Source organism: Asterias rubens, chromosome 7 (assembly GCF_902459465.1).
Source record: "Asterias rubens chromosome 7, eAstRub1.3, whole genome shotgun sequence".
NCBI classification, from domain to species: domain Eukaryota; kingdom Metazoa; phylum Echinodermata; class Asteroidea; order Forcipulatida; family Asteriidae; genus Asterias; species Asterias rubens.
In genome coordinates, this window is record NC_047068.1 from 17,137,925 (window position 1) to 17,158,293 (window position 20,369).

General features: G+C 38.1%; 1 protein-coding gene across 1 annotated transcript; it reads left to right on the forward strand.

Annotated features, from left to right (window-relative positions):
• Positions 1-378: 378 nt before the first annotated feature.
• On the forward strand, positions 379-11,082 carry LOC117293088 (canalicular multispecific organic anion transporter 2-like). Its single transcript, XM_033775303.1, is given in 12 exon segments — positions 379-459; positions 2,767-2,980; positions 3,855-4,165; positions 4,561-4,760; positions 5,214-5,336; positions 5,878-5,921; positions 5,924-5,976; positions 6,705-6,848; positions 7,760-7,918; positions 8,339-8,505; positions 8,944-9,138; positions 10,134-11,082. Coding segments are annotated over 12 exon segments (1,773 nt in total). The 5' UTR covers positions 379-405; the 3' UTR covers positions 10,243-11,082.
• Positions 11,083-20,369: the final 9,287 nt, after the last annotated feature.

A 20,369-nucleotide genomic window follows, 5' to 3' on the forward strand; every position in this document is an offset into this window, starting at 1 on the left:
TACACCTTGTTAACCATGGTGCTATAAAAGAATAGGTCTCATACTTCATTATAGAGGTTCCACATACCTTGCAGGAAATAAAAGTGAGCGCTTTGATATACTACATGTATACTATACTATACTACAAAGGCATTAATAAAGCGCTCTTACAAAAAATGTATCACAGTGCTTTACAAAGAAAGAACAAAGTAAAAACAAGATATGCCCCTAGAGGTGTGATAAAGCGCCATATAAGAACCAATTACTGGGGTTTTTATTTATTGTTATTCTACTCTGTATTTAGGAGTGATTTTTTTTTTATTTATTTCTTTTTTAGGATGGGCTCAATGTCCGGTGAATCCTCCAGTTTGGAACGGCTTTCCTTCCCAGAGTAAGAGGAAGAAGGAGAAGGATCAGAAGAGCACGATGGCTGCAGATGGTGACACTCTGATTGAAGAAGAGACTTCTAAAACAGGCTCGGTAAGGCAGGAATGAAGCTATTGTATTTATTTGCACACTTTGCTGCCCTCCTACATGTACATTTACACATTTAACAAAGTTTGTTAATTATTTTCAAATTATAAGTAGTTTACAGTAATACATACTTAGGATATGACAACAAATGAAAGTTCACAATGATTTAGATAGTTATATATATATTAGGAAGCTTAAAGTAGGATAACAATTAGGTTAAGGTGAAGCAGAGGCTAAGCTTGGGCGATATCACGATATTATCGAATATCGCGATATTAATTTGGAAACGATTTCGATATCGGATGGATTTGGTTTTAATCGAAATATCGATATATCGCGATATATCGCGATAATCGCGATATATCGCGATACCGATTAAATATCGCGATGTATTTGCTAGCTGAGACATCTCGCACCCCATAGGTTTGGAGTAAAACCAGAAGAATAGGTCATTAGAACACCTCTCTTATGCTTTGACTGTCTCTTCTACAACTTTCACTTGGAGTTTGAAGACTGATGATGTCAAATTTAATTAATCGCGATTATATCGAATATCGCGATATATTGTCGGCGATATATCGTAAATAATCGATATCGCCCAAGCTTAGCAGAGGCTTTTGTGCCTTTTGTGAATTCTGAGACCCAATTATGTAGCACCCTAAAAGGGTTTACAAGGTGCTATGGCGCATACAGCAGCCACAGCCAGGAACATCGTGGCGAACCCCTTTTCTTTTCAATAAGTGCACTGGGTTCTTTTACATGCGTTACACAACACATGGGACCAACGGCTTTACGTTCCATCCGAAGGTCGAAGCAATGGTTAAGTGTTTTGCTTAAAGCCATTAGACCCTTTCGGTAAACAGTATTATCCAAGGCCAACACTTCGTGTATCACAACTTCGATATAAAATAACAAACCGTGAAAATTTAGGCTCAATCGGTCATCGGAGTCGGGAGAAAATAACGGGAAAACCCACCCTTGTACCTGCACGTTCTGCCGTGTCATGACATGTGTTTAAAATAATCCGTAATTCTCGATATCGAGAATTTATATGTTTTACTGTTTTCTCACAAAGTAAAGTATTTCATGGAATAATATTTCAAGAGAAGTCTTTCACCACTACCTTCTGTAAACCCTGTAAGTTATTTGTAAATCTGTGAACTTTTTTTTTTTTTTTTTTTACCGAAAGTGTATAATGGCTTTAAGGACACAAGTATCACGGCTGGGGATTCGAACCCACACTCTGCTGATCAGAAACCCAGAGTTTGAAACACAAAGCAGAAATGAGATTCAGGACTTCAGTGCTCTTTGTAGCAAGGGTCAAGACCCGGACTCAAACCCACACTCTGCTGATCAGAAACACCAGAGTTTGAAACACAAAGCAGAAATGAGATTCAGGACTTCAGTGCTCTTTGTAGCAAGGGTCAAGACCCGGACTCAAACCCACACTCTGCTGATCAGAAACATCAGAGTTTGAAACACAAAGCAGAAATGAGATTCAGGACTTCAGTGCTCTTTGTAGCAAGGGTCAAGACCCGGACTCAAACCCACACTCTGCTGATCAGAAACATCAGAGTTTGAAACACAAAGCAGAAATGAGATTCAGGACTTCAGTGCTCTTTGTAGCAAGGGTCAAGACCCAGACTCAAACCCACACTCTGCTGATCAGAAACATCAGAGTTTGAAACACAAAGCAGAAATGAGATTCAGGACTTCAGTGCTCTTTGTATCAAGGGTCAAGACCCGGACTCAAACCCACACTCTGCTGATCAGAAACATCAGAGTTTGAGTGCTTTGAAGTGCAAGGTTTTCTCAAAATGCGTTATACTATCTAAAGCTGCTGTACTTCCTACCCAGTGAGTTTTTAATGCCATTAATTTTCATTAAAGGCAGTGGACACTATTGGTAACTATTCAAAATAATTATTATCATAAAACCTTTCTTGATTGCAAGTAATGGGGAGAGGTTGATAGTATAAAATATTGTGAGAAACAGCTCCCTCTGAAGTGTCGTATTTTTCAAGAAAGAAGTAGTTTTTTCGAATTTGATTTCGAGACCTCAGATTTAGAATTTAAGGTCTCAAAATCAAGCATCTGAAAGCACACAACTTTGTGTGACCATGATGTGACCAGTGCCGGTTTTTTTCTTCTTTTATTAATATCTCGCAACTTGGACGACCGATTGAGCTCAAATTTTCACAGGTTTTGTTATTTTATGCATATGTTGAGATACACCAACTGTGTTGACTAGTCTTTGACAGTTACCAATAGTGTCTAGTGACATTAACATATATCATTTAATGTCCCCATGTAGGTGAACTTCTCTGTCTTTACTACATACATCCGAGCTGTCAACACCTTCCTTTTCCTGCTAGTTATACTCTTCTATTCTTTGTACAACGCGGCCTCCGTCCTTTCCAATGTTTGGCTAAACAAATGGAGCAGTGAAGTACCCATTAATGGCACGTTGCCGACAAGCGTACGAGACAAGTACCTTCTGGTTTATGGTGGCATTGGACTAACTCAGGGTAAGTATTTAGGTGGTGGTCCAGTGGTTAGACTGCAGGACTTGCAATCACAAGGTTGTGGGTTCGGAACCGCTGATTTCACAATGACTAGAATAAGTGTTGTCGACTAGTACTGAATACAAATTTCTTGTGCAAGTTATAATCATACATTTTAAATCAATGAGAGAGATTGGTTGTTGCCAGCATGGCGGTTATTAATACTTAATACAATTATTGGTTTGTTAAAACGATGCAGCCCAAAGGTTGAATTGCACACATCAAAAATAAAAGGCAGGGGTTGCCCTTAACTTTTTGTTTAACTGGCTAGCAGGACCAGTTGGCTCGATTTTCCACTGGTCCGCCATGTTTTTGACTGGTCCGTCAATTTTTTTAAACCAATAGTATACTGTTGTATACCAACTGATACATTATCTCGATTTTGATCGTCCCTATTTCAATATGAATTGCAACATCAACTTAACTGCACTGGAAGCCATACTTTATTTATGTGAACCAAGTTATTGTGTTGTAAGGGGGGTTCATTAATTTGAGAGCCTTTTTTTCTTTAAAAATGTAATAATAATAATAATAAATGTAATAATAATAATTATTAATTGATTTAAAAACAGGTCAGAATATTTTTCAGAGCTCAATTTTCGCTGAGTTCAATTGACGGGAAGATCATCTAAACAACAAGCAAACATTTGATAGATTAAATTTGCATCGGGGATTGAGAACATTAATTTTTTTGGTTTTACCCATATACACCCATGCGTGAAGGACTGTAATACTCGGTATATTCTTGAGTTCTGCGAAAAAAATCACAGGCATATTACTGGGGTGGGATGTGAACCCACGACCCTTCAAGCAAACATTTGTGTAATTTCTTCCGCAGGTGCAATGCTGCTCATAGCTGCCCTCCTTCTGACTTTCGGAGCCCTCCATGCAGCCCAGAGGCTCTACTGTCAACTACTCACTACTGTACTCCATGCCCCAATGTCCTTCTTCGACACCACTCCGATGGGACGTATCCTTAACCGTTTCAGCAAAGACACCTACATGATCGATGACGTCATCCCCACCAGCCTGTCAACGTTTATCGCGGCCGTGATCCGTATCCTCGCAACACTAATAATCATCACGCTCAGTACGCCTGCTTTTGCTGCCGTCATACTGCCAGTGGCTGTGGTGTATTACTTGGTACAGGTAAGAAGGTTTCACATCGTTAGTTCAGAGAACCATTTGCTGAATCTACCCAATTTGTAAGTTTTAATGTCAAACAAATTTGGTCAAAGAGGGTTCCTTGATAATCATTTATATCCCCTTGCCAGAGATTGATGTACCATAGTAGATCCAGAGACTGTGCTTTTAGGATGGTATGGTTGGTTTGTGCGTAGAGCTTTTGCTTCTCACCACCTGGTTCAATTCCCTGCTATGGCCATTCAAAGTAGACTTAAGTCCTTTTCCACAAGGAATTTTCTCCGGCCAAACGCTAACATATTGACGGTAAATGATGTGAAAGCAAAGGTGGTTTTGGAAGATGGTTGTAACCCCCAATAATTTCACATAGATAACAATGCATACATTGTATATTCCTACAGAGATTCTACATTGCCACGTCACGCCAACTGAAGAGGTTAGAGTCCGTGACCAGATCACCAATCTATTCACACTTCTCTGAGACTGTGGCCGGAACCAGCTCCATTCGAGCGTACCGCCGCTCCGAGTTCTTCATACATCAAAATGAAACGCTTATAGATAACAACCAGTTAACTTACTATCCAAACCTCGTTTCAAACAGGTAATATTAATATCAAGTAATAATCCTCAAGGGAAACTGACTGGGTAAATTGTAAATTACTTTGGGACAAAAGTGCCATGGGATTCCAACCCGCATTCTGATGACTCGGCCATCAGAACTTGAGTCCAGGTGCCAGACCGATCGGCCACCAAATGGTACAAAGAAAAGTGCAAGAATAGCACATCCTTCTTCGCCTTACCACTCACACATCTGTTATGTCCATGTAATTCCTTTTTCAAATATAGATTTTTAATCTTTTGATTGGATCGTGAACAAGCCAGTAGTGCTGCTGACTGCCACCGGCAGATTAATTGCTCGTCCATTAAGTTAAATGGCCTAATAAATAAAAATGTGAACACACTCACTGAAAAGGATGTATAGTTTCAAGTTTTTGATTATTTTTTGCAGTACCTGAAGTCTAATCCTTTCCATTTATGATTCACTCCTGGACAGATGGATGGCGCTACGTCTTGAGTTCCTAGGCAACTCTCTGATCCTGTCTGCTGCCCTCTTTGCTGTGATTGGTCGTAATTACCTCAGCCCTGGCGTTGTGGGTCTTTCATTGTCGTACGCTCTGCAGGTGAATGTAGTAACTTTAAAAAAAATATATATATATATATAATCGGCTGTTGCAAACTGTTTACCAACCAAAAGGACGTATGTTATAAATGAAAACAAAAACAGTTAATGGCCTGACATTTCGACCTAAGTAGAGTTTTTCTTGCAAATTAATGTGTGTGTTGTGTTCATATTGCAATTGAGAAAGACTCTGCAAATAATGTCAGGCCATTAACTTTTTTACTGTAAAAAGGGGTAGTTTTGTTTCTTGTGATTTGTCAGGATTTTTCCCTGCTATGTCAGATTTTCATGAAAGAGGCAAACTGCAATCACAGAGATAAAAAGACTTGGCTCTTGTTATGACAAGACCTTCAGATATCTAAATGATGTATACAGTCTGTAAACCACTAACATTCTGTACTTCCAGACAGCTTCATTTCATCACCAAGAAGAAATTGTTTTCCAATTGTCAGGATTGTTAGTTTTCATACGATGTCATTCGTGCACATTGCATCTGCAATTCCTCCCGTTTGTTACCTGTTGTTTATGTTGTGTATAGAAACTGGTGCTTGACATGGTTAGTCCATGTGATGTGTGAATTGGAGACAATATCGTTGCTGTGGAGAGAGTCAAGGAGTATACAGAGATCAAGACAGAGGTATGGCTACAGCTAGTTTCCTTTTAAGAGTGTTTTAAGAGTTGTTTTGCCATGGCATCTGTTGCCCCCGTCTTGGCCTTAATGCCCCTTTAAAAGTTTCCCATAAACCTGAAGGTTTTCCAATGGAAGTATACTTTGCAAAATGAAAATGAAAGCAGCCAGCAATGGTCATTGCCAGATTGTCGACACCCACATGTCCATCAACATCCTCGAGTCTCTCCCTCCATGTTGCGATTAACCATCATTAACGTGTCTCAGTATTAGCAGAATGCACTCGGGCGATGGAAGGTGCAAAAAGGAACATGCAGAAGTGTGGGTATTCTAAAGCTGCTGCAGAGTGCGAGTGCAGACAAGTAACCCAAACCATAGACCTTTATCATGCTCTCACCATCTTGGTCATGCTCCCTGTTTCCATAACAGTAATGAATGCTAACATTCATTGCGCAAACGTGGCACCAGGTTATTATTTCGTCCAGCCTCAGTTTGGTTACAATGAGTTGGAATGGAGTAAAATCAAGATGGCCACACCGTGATCAAAGGTCTATAGACCACCTCCTGAACTGTGGCTAGCTGCGCCATGGAACACCTGCACCATGGAGGACTTTGCAGGGACCAATGACAAGTTGCCCACTGTTGACAAGCACTTGTGGTGATGACACAAAATGATGATAACTTGGATTTGTTTGTAACTTTTGATGACAAAACGTTATCCTTTTCCTTATCTTTAGGCTGCAGAGATTATTCCTGATAATAGACCAGACAAGGAATGGCCAACAAGAGGAGGTTAGATAAATGAGTATTGTGTCCGCTATCGAGATGGATTGGATCTTGTACTCAAGGGAATCTCTTGTAACTTCAAACCAAAGGAAAAGGTTGGTACATGTTTGCCCTCTACAAAGTAGAAGAGCTTGTGGTCATGGTCGCTCCGGCTTAATTTTTTACAACAAAGACTGATCTGCTGTCTCAAGGGAATTCCCCATTGACTTGTACACAAACGAGCCTTAGTCTGTCATGCACTAGCATTGTTTGACACACCTGACCCTACTCATGTAAAATATTCACTGGTCTGCCCCTGGAATGGTGAAACACAATCTCTAGACTAGGCCTGGGCGAATAATTTGAATATCCGGTTAATGGTGAATAGGTTTTCCTATCCGTAACCGCGAATGCCTTTGCAAGGGCCGCGAATACTATTACAACCAAGTAACCGGATATTCCGGGGCAACAACTGATAGAAATATTTTGTCTGAACCCTTATGAAACTTCCATTAAGACAGCATAAACAACATAAATTAAGTATTTAACTATGCTCACGTCCGTGAAGAGTTAAAACAATGACATTTCTGACGTAATTTGTTCAAAGATTATGAAAGTTTTCCTTCACCAAGAGTCAATCACGAACAACAGAAAAAATAATATTAATCCGCCCATAAGATCTGATTCACAAACGAACAGCGCCCTCTAGCTTTTTTTTTTTTTCTTTCTTTAATAGCGCCCTCTAGCGGTGGCAAAGAGGTATTCGAATATCGGGTTAATTTCGGATAGTTGGCCAGCGGTTAACCGAATACCAAACTTCACTATTCGCCCAGCACTACTCTAGACTATCTGGAATTCTGTGGTGTATGACTAATATATATTGAGTGAATTGAGCCGGTACATGACTAGTTTTGAGCATTGCCAGTTGTCAAATGGCAGGGTTTTATTGTAACCTCCCAAAGGGACTTTTGTGCACTTACGGGGTAAGAACTTTCATTAAATGTTGGTTTCTATGTTTTCTTTCAAGATCGGCATTGTTGGTCGAACTGGTGCTGGCAAGTCTTCTCTCACCCTCTCTTTGTTCCGCATCTTGGAGGCAGCTGGAGGCTCAATCAAGATTGACGATGTAGATATCTCAACCATTGGACTTCAAGATCTTAGATCACGCATCACCATCATTCCTCAGGTGAGATACAATGTTTTTAAGACAAGTGGTGTTTGAAGCTTTGCATGATGTGGAACATAAGAAGTAACTATAATTAAGAAGATAGCATTAGCTGTTGCAAACTGCTTACCAAAAGAACCTATGGTATAAAGTGCAAAAAATAGTTAACAGCCTGACGTTTCTATAAGTATGAACTGGTAAACTTATGGGTGCAACCATGTGTAAATCTCTCTTAGGACGAGTGTTATTATGAATTGAAGTGTAGAGTGTCCTTAACAACATCCTTAAAAAACAGTTGTAGACAGAGCCCAAGTCTATTGTAGGGATACCAACTCCAGTCATCCTAAAAAAGTCGCCCTTTATTTCAACCCCAAAAATTAAAACTTTTAAAGAAGTCTTATCCTGCTTCAATCGATTTACACTATGTTCTTATTTCTACAGGACCCAGTGTTGTTTGCTGGTACCTTGCGTATGAACCTTGACCCCTTTACCCAGTATTCCGATGATGCAATATGGGATGCCCTGCGACACTCCCACCTTTACTCGTTCGTTGCGGCATTGACAGAAAAACTTGAGTATGAGTGCACTGAAGGAGGAGAAAATCTAAGGTAAGGGAAAAAAAATTGATTGGTCAGTGAATTGGAATGCTTCCAATTATTATATATGAGTTTTCTCACAAATTACGTTAGTTCAGAGGGAGCTGATTCTCACAATGTTTTATACTTTAAACAGCTCTTTCTTTTATGCTATCAATTATTTTGAGTAAATACCACTAGTGTCTAGTGCCTTTAAGCAACTATTTGAAATTAGGCCCTGAGCCATTCTTTTAGATTGAGACTGAGCTACATGTACAGCATAGTCGTTGTAGATAATATTACCAAGACCAATGGACAATGGTTACACAGGGAGCCTGTTTAATGGAGCAGGTGTTTGAGGATGAGACAAGCTAAGATGAGACGATCAAATTTGATTGGTCAGTGAACTGAAATGCATGGAACTGATTGGTCAGTCCTTTATAATCTTGTTTTGTTGATCATGTTTTGTAGTCTTGGTCAGCGTCAGTTGATCTGTCTTGCTCGTGCTCTGCTCCGTAAAACCAAGATTCTAGTCCTGGATGAAGCCACAGCTGCAGTGGATCTAGAGACGGATGACTTGATCCAAGCAACGATTCGTACTGAGTTTGAAGATTGTACCGTCATCACCATTGCACATAGACTCAACACCATCATGGACAGCTCAAGGTAATCACAATTCTATTTTACTGTGTGTAGACATTTTAGTCATAACATTTCATTTTAATGTGTAAAACTCACTCTTTGGTAAACAATAAATAAAAAATCTACTTCAAGGTAAAGTAGTAGTCCAGGCCGATTTTCTACCTTCCAGCCAGGTAGTATAATATGAACCAAGACAGTTTTCTTTAGAACAAAATCTACCCAGCAAGTAGATACACACATCATTGGTGTTTACTGCAAACAAAATATATAAAGTTTGAAACTGTTGGTGTATATTATGGAACTGGCCTCTTGTAACCAAACATCGCTGTCGCAGAGCCAATAAGAAGCAGATAGAGTGTGAGCAAAGGGCAAGCCGATCAACAAATTTACTCATGTTTTCTAATGGGGCCATGATTGCTAAAGTGCAAGCTTCAGGCATGATGCCAGGTTTATAACAAACTGTTCATGCTAAGGGGGCCATGCATAAGGTTGAATGGACTTTTAACTGTGCTCTTTCTCTGTGATATTTGAACCACCTTATCATTAGCAGTGTCTCCGCTCAATGCACAGTGGACAATATTTTGATTTAAGCCCGGTTCATACTTCCTGCAAATAAGAATGCGATATGATTGTTGACGTCACAAATTCGCAGCAAAATTCGCACTGAGTTGAGTTGAGCTCAACTCACTTGCAAATAGCGCTGTGAAAGGAGGGTTGTGACGTCAAATTCACGTCAAACTCACTTTGCATTCGCAGGAAGTATCAACAGGGATTCACTCTAGGGGAAATTTGTGCTGGGTGGCACAATGTATTTTGCTCAGAGTGCTGGGCAAAGTTGTGAGTCCTGGGCAGGCTTGCACAGTACCATCCACAGTGGCTACAATACAGCAGTGGTGAGGAGTAACTGTTGTTAGTAATCGGGGTACAAACATATGTACATAAATCTCTTTTGGAAGGAGTGCTGGCTTGGTCGTTAGATAATGGCTTTCTAATTTCTTGATTGTGTTTTCTTTGCATAGGATATTGGTGCTGGATGCAGGAAAGATAGCCGAGTTTGACACACCAGCTCGCCTCCTACACCGTGAAGGTCTCTTCTACACTATGGCTAAAGCCGCCGGCCTTACATGAAGAGAGACAGAAACCAGGTCACTGACGAAGATAACTGACGAAGACTGTTTGGGTCTGCCACAGAATGGTGTTTGTATTACATAACCTTCATATTCTGTTTTGTATTGATTTATCTAATTTCTATGATCGAGTCCATTTGCCTGAATTGAAATAGTCAGTGAAGCTTCATTTAAAATTATTTAACTTTAATCTTGATGAGGGGACAACAAGTTTTAAAGATTCAATTGGGTTTTCTTTGTTTCAAAATATTGTGGATTTTTTTTCCTGCAAAAGTATTTATATTCCAACATGATTTTAACCATGGGAAGGTTCATGGTTTAAAACGAAATGTTTTTATTTCCACTTTTTACGTCCACATATCTTATTATGTGTGAAGAAGGTAATAAGTGTTTAAGAAATAAAGACGCATCATTTCTTTTGCAGACTTAATATTTTTATTTTTTTTTTAGATTTATACCAAAAAAAGAACAAAAGTGGCAACCCAACTTAAGGTATTGAATTAATTACCCGTCTGAATTACCAGAAGTTAAGGTGTGCTTGTTTGTATTTAGTTTGGATTTTGTCCATTATTTTTTTAGATGGTCACAAATAGTTTTCAGAGTCGTGTAAATGAGTTGAAGGCATTACAAATTTCAAATGTATTAAATGTACCATCATGTTGTGATTTCTCTGAGCACTTTAACATAATGCGCATCTTCAATTTTCTGCCATTTGCAAGGATGAGTGTATGTTAGTGTGCTGCAGGTCCTATACCTACATTGGGTGCTTTCGTTTAGCTTCCCTGGGTCGACCTGGTAAGCCAACAGTGTGTTCGAATAGCTTTGACGTCATTCCAGGGGCTCACCCAGGTCAGCCCCCAGTGCCCTGCTTGTGGAGTGGGTCAGTTGGGGGCTGGCCCCAGGTGCATGACGTTACCCCACGAGAGGGTGAGTGATCGTTATTTAAGCTCTTGTCAGGGGCTCACCCAAGTGAGCACCGCGGGGTCGACCTGGGGAAGCTAATCGAACGGACCCATTAAACATGATACATGGCGATTAAAAAAAAACAGTTATCAACTATTGTTTTGAACTAACTTCTTTTTTGATATAGAATATTTCAAGCTGAAATACTGCCACCATAAAAAGTTCTGTTTTTTTGAAAAAGGGAAATAAGCTCATATCATTCTTATATCCATTGTTTTCTTTCTAATTTGAACAATAATGATAAACTTTTCACTATGTTAATTAAATCTATTTAACAAATAACAAATATAACTTACTGTAAACTATTGCAAACAAATAGTTAATGGCCTGACATTTGGATGGTAGAAGAGTCTGTCTCAAAGGCTTAGAGAACGACTCTGCTGGGGTCGAAGTGTCTATTTTTTGCATTTATACTGTAGGTCATTTTGGCTGGCAAGCAGATTGCAACAGCTAATTCTATTTTATCTTACCTTAAACTATTCTCCATACTTTGATACTTTCCAGTTTTTATCTGTAATAGTTTTATAATATGAGTAGCTTATATCTGTATATATTTTAGTACGGTAAACACAAAATGTTTTATATTCACTTTAGCAATAATTTGCCACGTATTTTTAATATTATGTCAACTCATACATTTTGAAATTCAACTGAGTAAATTTATCTTAGAAGTTAAATTAATTTAATTGTTCATTTGTTTTGATGACAAAAAGGTCACATTTGCATCTTGGCACAATTTTATGAAGCTTCTTTAGCAGAAAGCAAATTCTGTTAAGCAAACATTTGCAGGATACAAGTCACAGATAGTACTTTAGAAAGGCATTTTGACTGGTAACCATATTCTGGTAAGCATAATTTTGTTGTGCTTAGCTTGTTTTCGTACTGAAGAAGCTCTCTAAAAAGTAACTAGCACAAAATAATTATGCTTAACACAATATGATAACCAGACAAAGTACCATGTGACATGTAGAATTTATGACTGGTATCCTGCTCCTTTCTGCTTAGCAAGACAAATGTTAAGCAATATGAAATTGGTACCCTGTTGTAAGAAACAGTGTTAGTCCATTAACTTCTGAAACTTTTAAAGTTGTATACCTTTTAAAAATTAATACGCAAGTCGCACAACATAAGCTGAAATATTTCTTAAACTATGTCTCTGCAGACTGAAAAGAGCATCAGAAGGTTGTAAGTTTTTTAGGGTAAATTTTTGTTTTCTCCTTTCCAGTTTTGAATGTTTAGTGCTTTTTTACACTGTGATTTCTAAAGAGTTGTGAACTTGTGTACATTAAGACTTAATATTTGGATTCTTTTCCACGTTGCCAGATACATACATTTTTTTTAATATGTTAAGTGTCAAAGAAACTTTCCCTGAAATTTAACAAGTGTACCATATTGAGAGTTTTTACATTCCTTTAATTTCTTACTATATTTTCCTAATTGTACCTTGTGAGCTTACACAATTTGATTTGGTGCTCTATTTATCTGATGTATATGAATACATTTGGGGTTTTATATTTGTTTGTTTTCATTCTGATAGTGGTAGAGGAAGATTCTGCTAGAATACATGTTTGTTATAGTTTTATATATTTTATTGAACCCCTTGTTTCCAATCAGTTTAGGAGTTTGTAGAAAATTGATTGATTCAAAACAATAAATAATTTCTGGGCCACTTTCATAGAGTAACTTTAATTTGCAAACCAGGATAAGGTTATAGGTCAGAATACAATGTACCATTTTTGACTGGTATCGTGCTTAGTTTGCTTAGCAGAAAAGGGTTTGTGAAGCAATATTTCTTTAATAGTAGATTTAATTAGATTTAATTAATTTATTGTGGATACTTTTAAACACAAAACAAACGAGGCCTTTACAAGAGTGTGTTTCAAAGTACTCCACACAATTGAAGTGTTTTTACATTTATAATTTACCAATGAAGTGGCACTTAAAATAATGCAAGAGAAGGGCTTGGGCATAAAGCTCATTTTAATATTGTCAATTTCTTTTGTGTAGACTTTGGATTTTGTAAATTAATTTGTTTTCTTTAAACTTTAAGCTCAGTGAGCTTTTATGTTTCGGTTAGGATCTTGTAAACCAACGAAATTTAATAAACAAAAGTGTTTTCAATTCAAGTAAAGAACATGTGTGTGTGTATTATTGATGTGTTATATCACCCTCTTCAATTGCTACCCCCCCCCCCCCCCCCCACTTGTAATTTGTCTTAACCTGGTGGTTGTATGGTTTGCTAAAATGTTGATAGCAAAAATGGCATGTTCCATTCTTCAAAAGGGATGATAATAAGAGATGAGGGAAACAAAACTTCTTTTCCTGTTCTCCTTTAAAAAAACGATAGGAATTCTTCTTCGAAACACTGACTCGAGGGCTAGTCAGCTAATTTATCAAATATCAGTTACTGTAAGTTATTTTGTTCTTGGAGTGAAAGCAATGGTATATGCAAATTGAGTGGTTTGCGCGCCTGCGCACATGACCTGCGTCCACAATGCACGATGGCTGACGTGTAAAGCTTCACGGACTACGTGTTTACTCAGCAGATATCCACATTTGCTACAACTTAAGACACAAAACCACCTGCAACAGTAGCTAGGTGAGTTGAATAATGCTTATAGCATCCTTTTGGAGTCATTCAACGGTGAAATGAGTTTTTAAAAGGGGTACAAATAAAGCAAACGCCGCTTCTTTTGTATATATTTAGCGGTGAATTCGAAAACACCGTGTGCGGCGTGGCTGAGGGGCAGGGTGGGGGCAGATGACCACGACAGGACACAAACGACACGCAATTATGTGTTTTAAAATGGTGTACATTTTAATACAATTACATTCACAATTAAATTGAGTAAAAATTTAAACAACTCACGATTTCTGACATTAACGTTTACGTGATACATGTATATGCCTATCATGTCGTATCATGCCGTATCCTGCCATACACTGCGGCCTAAATGTAGTGTTTTTGTTAGATTGACAACTTGAGATGGATTTTGCATATCCACTGCAAACTTGTTTTTATTGAATTTGAGATGACAGGCAGTTTATAATTGTATGTCAGGTTTACATGTTGATATACTGTTGCTTATTTGATTTGAACAATCACCAATAATATTGATGTGCATTAGCTCCTCCAACCCATTTTGTGCTTCTCCTCAATGTTTTGTCTTCGTTAATGTTTGGTGGCCAGACATTAAAGACAAACTAAGAGCTTTTTAAGACTAAACGATTTCCCACTTCGCTTGTTTTTCAATCAGGCTTAGCATCTGCAAAGACATTTACCAATCACAAGTAGATGTCCAAGACAAGCCTCTGATAAAGGAGCTGCACCCCCCTCCCCTAAAAGGTATGTCCAGAACCCACGCTTTTAATATTAAGCTCGGCAAAAATGGTGCTCTGTGACATTTGTGTAGAATACATGATGCTCTTGTTTGACGGAACGGAAGTAAAAATAGTTTCATGTCTTGATTTAAATTGACAGGCTGAGTGTGTGATTTTATGTCAATATTTTGTCCAAGCTTTCAAAAGGTGCATCAGTCAATGTAATAAATTTGAGAGTGATGATTGATTTAAAAATTAAATTAAAACCATGTATACCATCCCCCTGAGTAGATGATAGAAAAGGAGAAAAACAAAGTACTTCTCAAACTTTCTCACATAGTACTACTTTTAACGGGAAAAAGTTATAAGTAATGGTTCGAAAATTAATCAGGAAAACATTGATCACTTATCACACTAAAACAAACCATGATATCACTGGGGGAGGGGTCATAGATACCTTTGCAAGAGATTTTGCACATAAACAAAAACTGTTTGCCTGCAATTACTATAAACTGTTTAATTTATCTTTTCTTGCAAGTGGTTCCTACTAGTGTCCCCTACTGGAGCAAGAATGCAGAATGCAGAACTGAGAACCTTGCAGAGAAAATGATATTGCTAGGAGCTGTGTTCAGTTCTGGCTGAAGCACAACATCTAGTGTGTGGACACGATAAGAAGAAGAAGTAGTTACTACAACTAAGTATGGAGAGGGTACAAAGGAAAGTAACACGTATGAAAACGTCAGTTATGGTTTTTATCAAATTTTGCCTGAAATGTGGATTTTATAAAGTTTTGCCTGAAAATATGTACAAGGCTATAGTCTAATGGTTTTTCACAAATTTTGCCCGAAAATGTGGTTTTATCAAACTTTGCCTGAAAATAAGTACACGGTTATAGTCTTATGGTTTTTCACAAGTTTTGCCTGAAAATGTGGTATTTATCAAGTTTTGCCTGAAAATGTGGTTTTTATCAAATTTTGCCTGAAAATGTGTACAAGGCTTATGGTTTTTCACAAGTTTTGCCCGAAAATGTGGTTTTTATCAAGTTTTGCCTGAAAATGTGGTTTTAATCAAATTTTCCTGAAAATGTGTACAAGGCTATAGTCTTATGGTTTAATCAAATTGAGCTTAAAAATGTGTACAAGGCTATAGTCTAATGGTTTTTCACAATTTTTGCCCGAAAATGTGGTTTTTATAAAATTTTGCTTGAAAATGTGTACAAGGCTATGTTCTTATGGTTTCATCAATTTTTTTCCGAAAATGTGGTTTTTCACAAGTTTTGCCCGAAAATGTGGTTTTTATCAGACTTTGCATGAAAATGTGTACAAGGCTATAGTCTTATGGTTTTTCACAACTTTTGCCCGAAAATGTGGTTTTTCACAACTTTTGCCCGAAAATGTGGTTTTTATCAAGTTTTGCCTAAAAATGTGAACAAGGCTTATGGTTTTTCACAAGTTTTGCCCGAAAATGTGGTTTTTACCAAGTTTTGCCTGAAAATGTGGTTTTTATCAAATTTTTCCTGAAAATGTGTACAAGGCTATAGTCTTATATTTTCATCAAATTTTGCCTCAAAATGTGTATGTTTTTTCACATGTTTGCCCGAAAATGTGGTTTTTATCCAATTTTGCCCTGAAATGTGTACAAGGCTATAGTCTTATATTTTCATCAAATTTTGCCTCAAAATGTGTATGTTTTTTCACATGTTTTGCCCGAAAATGTGGTTTTATCAAGTTTTGCCTGAAAATGTGGTTTTTAGCAAATTTTTCCTGAAAATGTATACAAGGCTATAGTCTTGTGGTTTTTCACAAGTTTTGCCCGAAAATGTGGTTTTATCAAGTTTTTTCCTGAAAATGTGGTTTTCATCAAATTTTTCCAAAAAATGTGTAGTAGGCTATAGTCTAATGTTTTTTTTCACAATTTTTGCCCGAAACATGGTTTTTCACAAGTTTTGCCCGAAAATGTGGTTTTATCAAGTTTTGCCTGAAAATGTGTACAAGGCATTATAGTCTTATGGTTTCATCAAATTGTGCCTAAAAATGTGTACAAGGCTATAATCTAATGGTTTTTTCAGAATTTTTGCCCGAAAATGTGGTTTTAATCAAACTTTGCCTGAAAATGTGTACAAGGCTATAGTCTTATGGTTTTTCGCAACTTTTGCCCGAAAATGTGGTTTTTATCAAGTTTTGCCTGAAAATGTGTACAAGTCTGATGGTTTTATCAAATTTTGCTTAAAAATGTGTACAAGGCTATAGTCTAATGGTTTTTCACAATATTGCCCGAAATGTGGTTTTATCAAGTTTTGCCTAAAAATGTGGTTTTATCAAGTTTCGCCTGAAAATGTGGTTTTTATCAAATTTTTCCTTATATAGTCTTATGGTTTTTCACAATCTTTGCCCGAAGATGCGTTTTTTATCAAACTTTGCCTGAAAATTTTGACCGAACTGTGGTTTCATCAAATTTTGGTTTTTCACAACTTTTGCCCGAAAATGTGGTTTTATCAAATTTTGCTTGAAAATGTGTACAAGGCTATATAATCTAATGTTTTTCTCACAAAGTCTTATGGTTTCATCAAATTGTGCCTAAAAATGTGTACAAGGCTATAATCTAATGTTTTTTTCACAATTTTTGCCCGAAAATGTGGTTTTAATCAAACTTTGCCTGAAAATGTGTACAAGGCTATAGTCTTATGGTTTTTCACAAGTTTTGCCCGAAAATGTGGTTTTTATCAAATTTGCCTGAAAATGTGTCTTGTGGTTTTTCACAACTTTTGCCCGAAAATGTGTTTTTTTTCAAGTTTTGCCTGAAAAGTGTACAAGGCTATAGTCTTATGGTTTTTATCAAATTTTGCTTGAAAATGTGTACAAGGCTATAGTCTTATGGTTTTTCACAACTTTTGCCCGAAAATGTGGTTTTTCACAAGTTTTGCCCGAAAATGTGGTTTTTATCAAGTTTTGCCTGAAAATGTGTACAGGCTATACTCTTATGGTTTTATCAAATTTTGCTTGAAAATATGTACAAGGCTATAGTCTTATGGTTTCATCAAATTGAGAGATAGGGAGCCAGTGTAGTTGTTTCAGAATGGGGGTGATAGAACAGGATTTTCTAGACAGTGTCACAATGCGGGCAGCAGTATTTTGGAGCCGTTGAAGTCGGGAAATCTGGTTGTTAGGTAGACTGTATAGAAGAGCATTGCCGTTGTCAAGACGAGAAGTAACAAATGCGTGAATGACCTTTTCAGTGGCACTTTTATCCAAGTACTTGCGAATCTTACCTATATTCCTGATGTGATATGATGATAAACGAACAATATTGTTGATGTGTGGCTGAAGTGTCATCGATGAATCAAAAATAACCCCCAAGTTCCGAGCTTTTAGCGAGGGAGCTATCCGAGCATCACCGATGGAGATGTATGGCACTGAAACCTTGGTTAACTGTTGACGTGACCCAAATAAAAGGAACTCTGTCTTATCATCATTTAACTTCAGGAAGTTTTGTTGTGTCCAACGTCGAATCTCTTGGATGCATTTCTCAAGTCTTGCAATAGATGCATTGGCGTTTTCTTGAGAAGATTTAAACGTGATGTATAGCTGAGTGTCGTCTGCGTACACTTGGTAATTCAGATTAAATTTGAGGATGATGTCACGAATCGGTAAAGTGTACAGTGTAAACCACTGCGGGCCGAGTACCGACCCCTGTGGCACAGAGTAGTTCAAACAACAGGGTCGGATATCGCAGTGCCAATACATACATGCTGAGTTCTATTGTGGAGATACGATTTGCACCATGCTAGGGCTGTGTCCTCTATGCCAAGGTGATTCTGGAGCCGAGAGAGAAGGATGTTATGATCAACAGTGTCAAAAGCAGCACTCAGGTCTAGCAGGACTAGTGCTGTAAGGTTACCATTGTCCATAGAAGAGAGAATATCGTTGCTCACACGGACTAGTGCAGCCTCGGTCCCATGGAAAGGCTTGTATGCTGACTGGAACACGTCGGACAGGTTGAAAGTATGAATGTGATCAGAAATACGTGATGACACTACTCGTTCGATGACTTTTCCAAGATATTTTAACCGGTCTGTAGTTTTTAAATATCTCCTTGTCCAGGTTTGGTTTCTTGATGAGCGGCCTGATGTAGGAAACTTTGAGGCTATCTGGGAAACAACCGGAACTGAGAGATTCGTTTACAAGCTTAGTGATGTAGGGTACAAATATATCAATGTTTTGCTTAATATCATGGATGTTGATACTGGATCCAGCTCACAGGATTTTGAAGGAGATTTCATAATAACCCTTTGAATCTCAGCAACAGTGGCAGGCTCAAACACAGATAGTCTACACTCTGGTTGAAGATGTGGCAATGTCTGCGGCACGTTGTAAGGGACTGATGAAAATGATGAGCGGATGTCTGAAATCTTGGCGACAAAGAATTTCTGGAACTCGTTTGCTAAGTCCTGGTTATTGTAGGTGGATGGAAGGACAGGGGTTTTGGGTTTGAGCAACAACTTACCAATTATCTTGAAGAGCTTCTTTTGATCTCCTGAGGATTCTTGTACTTGAGATGAATAATGGATGATCTTTGCCTGGTTGATCAAATTCCTAACTACTTTACATTGGTTGCGATATTCTTGTCGTTGTGTTGCCAATTTGCCATTTTTCCGCCACTTCCGCTCCAGTTGACGACAGATCTTTCTCGCTGTACGAATATCATCATTGAACCAGGAGACTTCAGTTCGGACCTTGACTGATCTCGTTTTCCAAGGTGCGTATTTATCCAAGATGTCACTGACTGTACTCTCATATTGGCTGACATAGGAATCCAAGCAGTCATGATCAACTTCTAGATTTGCTAAATGAGTGCCTATGTCGTGGAACACTTCGGGAGAATTCACATGTTTCCATTGTCGGCTCTTTATAGTGACGGTTGGGACTTTGGGCTTGCACAGACTCAAGTTACACATGACTGCATAATGGTCAGATAATCCAGGTAGAATAATAAAGTTTGAGGCAATTGGTGGGGAGATTTCACGAGTTATGACAAGATCCAAGCAATGACCGAGACGATGAGTTGGCTCCTTGATATGCTGGGTAAGACCAAAAGCTTGAAGTAGATGCTTAAACTGGTTTGCATTGGTGTTGTGGACGTCATCAACATGAATGTTAAAGTCGCCGGTGATAATGATTTCCGATGGATGAAGCAGATATTCCAAAATCAAATTCTCAAACTCTAGTATTATGTTTTTTATTATGTTATTATTATTAAGGGAAGCAATGTGTGGTGAAGAGGTTTTCAACTAGTGGTTTAATCCCATAGAGGCCTAGTTCTTGATAATTTTACCGAGACGAATTCGAAGTAAATTATAAAGAACCAGGCCTCGGCGGCGGGTTTAAACCACTAGTTGAAAACCGATTCAACACACTTTGATTCCCATTAAATACCTTTTCGGTAAAAAAACATCATAAGTTTTTGGTCAAAAAGTAAAATTAATGCAAAATTATATTGTTAAATATTATTTCTTTCAACACAACACCCCTCCAGCTATGAAATGGTGAAGCCCTCCGCCGCCCCCTCTGGTAAACAACTCCTTATAAGGGAATGCTGTGCGCGTCAGGCGTATCACGTGATGTGGCATAACTGTTTCAGCCGTTGCTCTCGACCACGGTACAGGTACAAGGTCGCGTGTCACGCCCGGCCCATGAATGAACACTTTTTACCGGTCATAAACAAAGGTTTATACACACCCACGTGACGCGCTCTCCACCAATAGGAATAGCAAAACTGTCTAAGGTATTTATGAATAATTATTAGTTTATTCGGCATAAAAACGCATACAAAATACAAACATAAGGG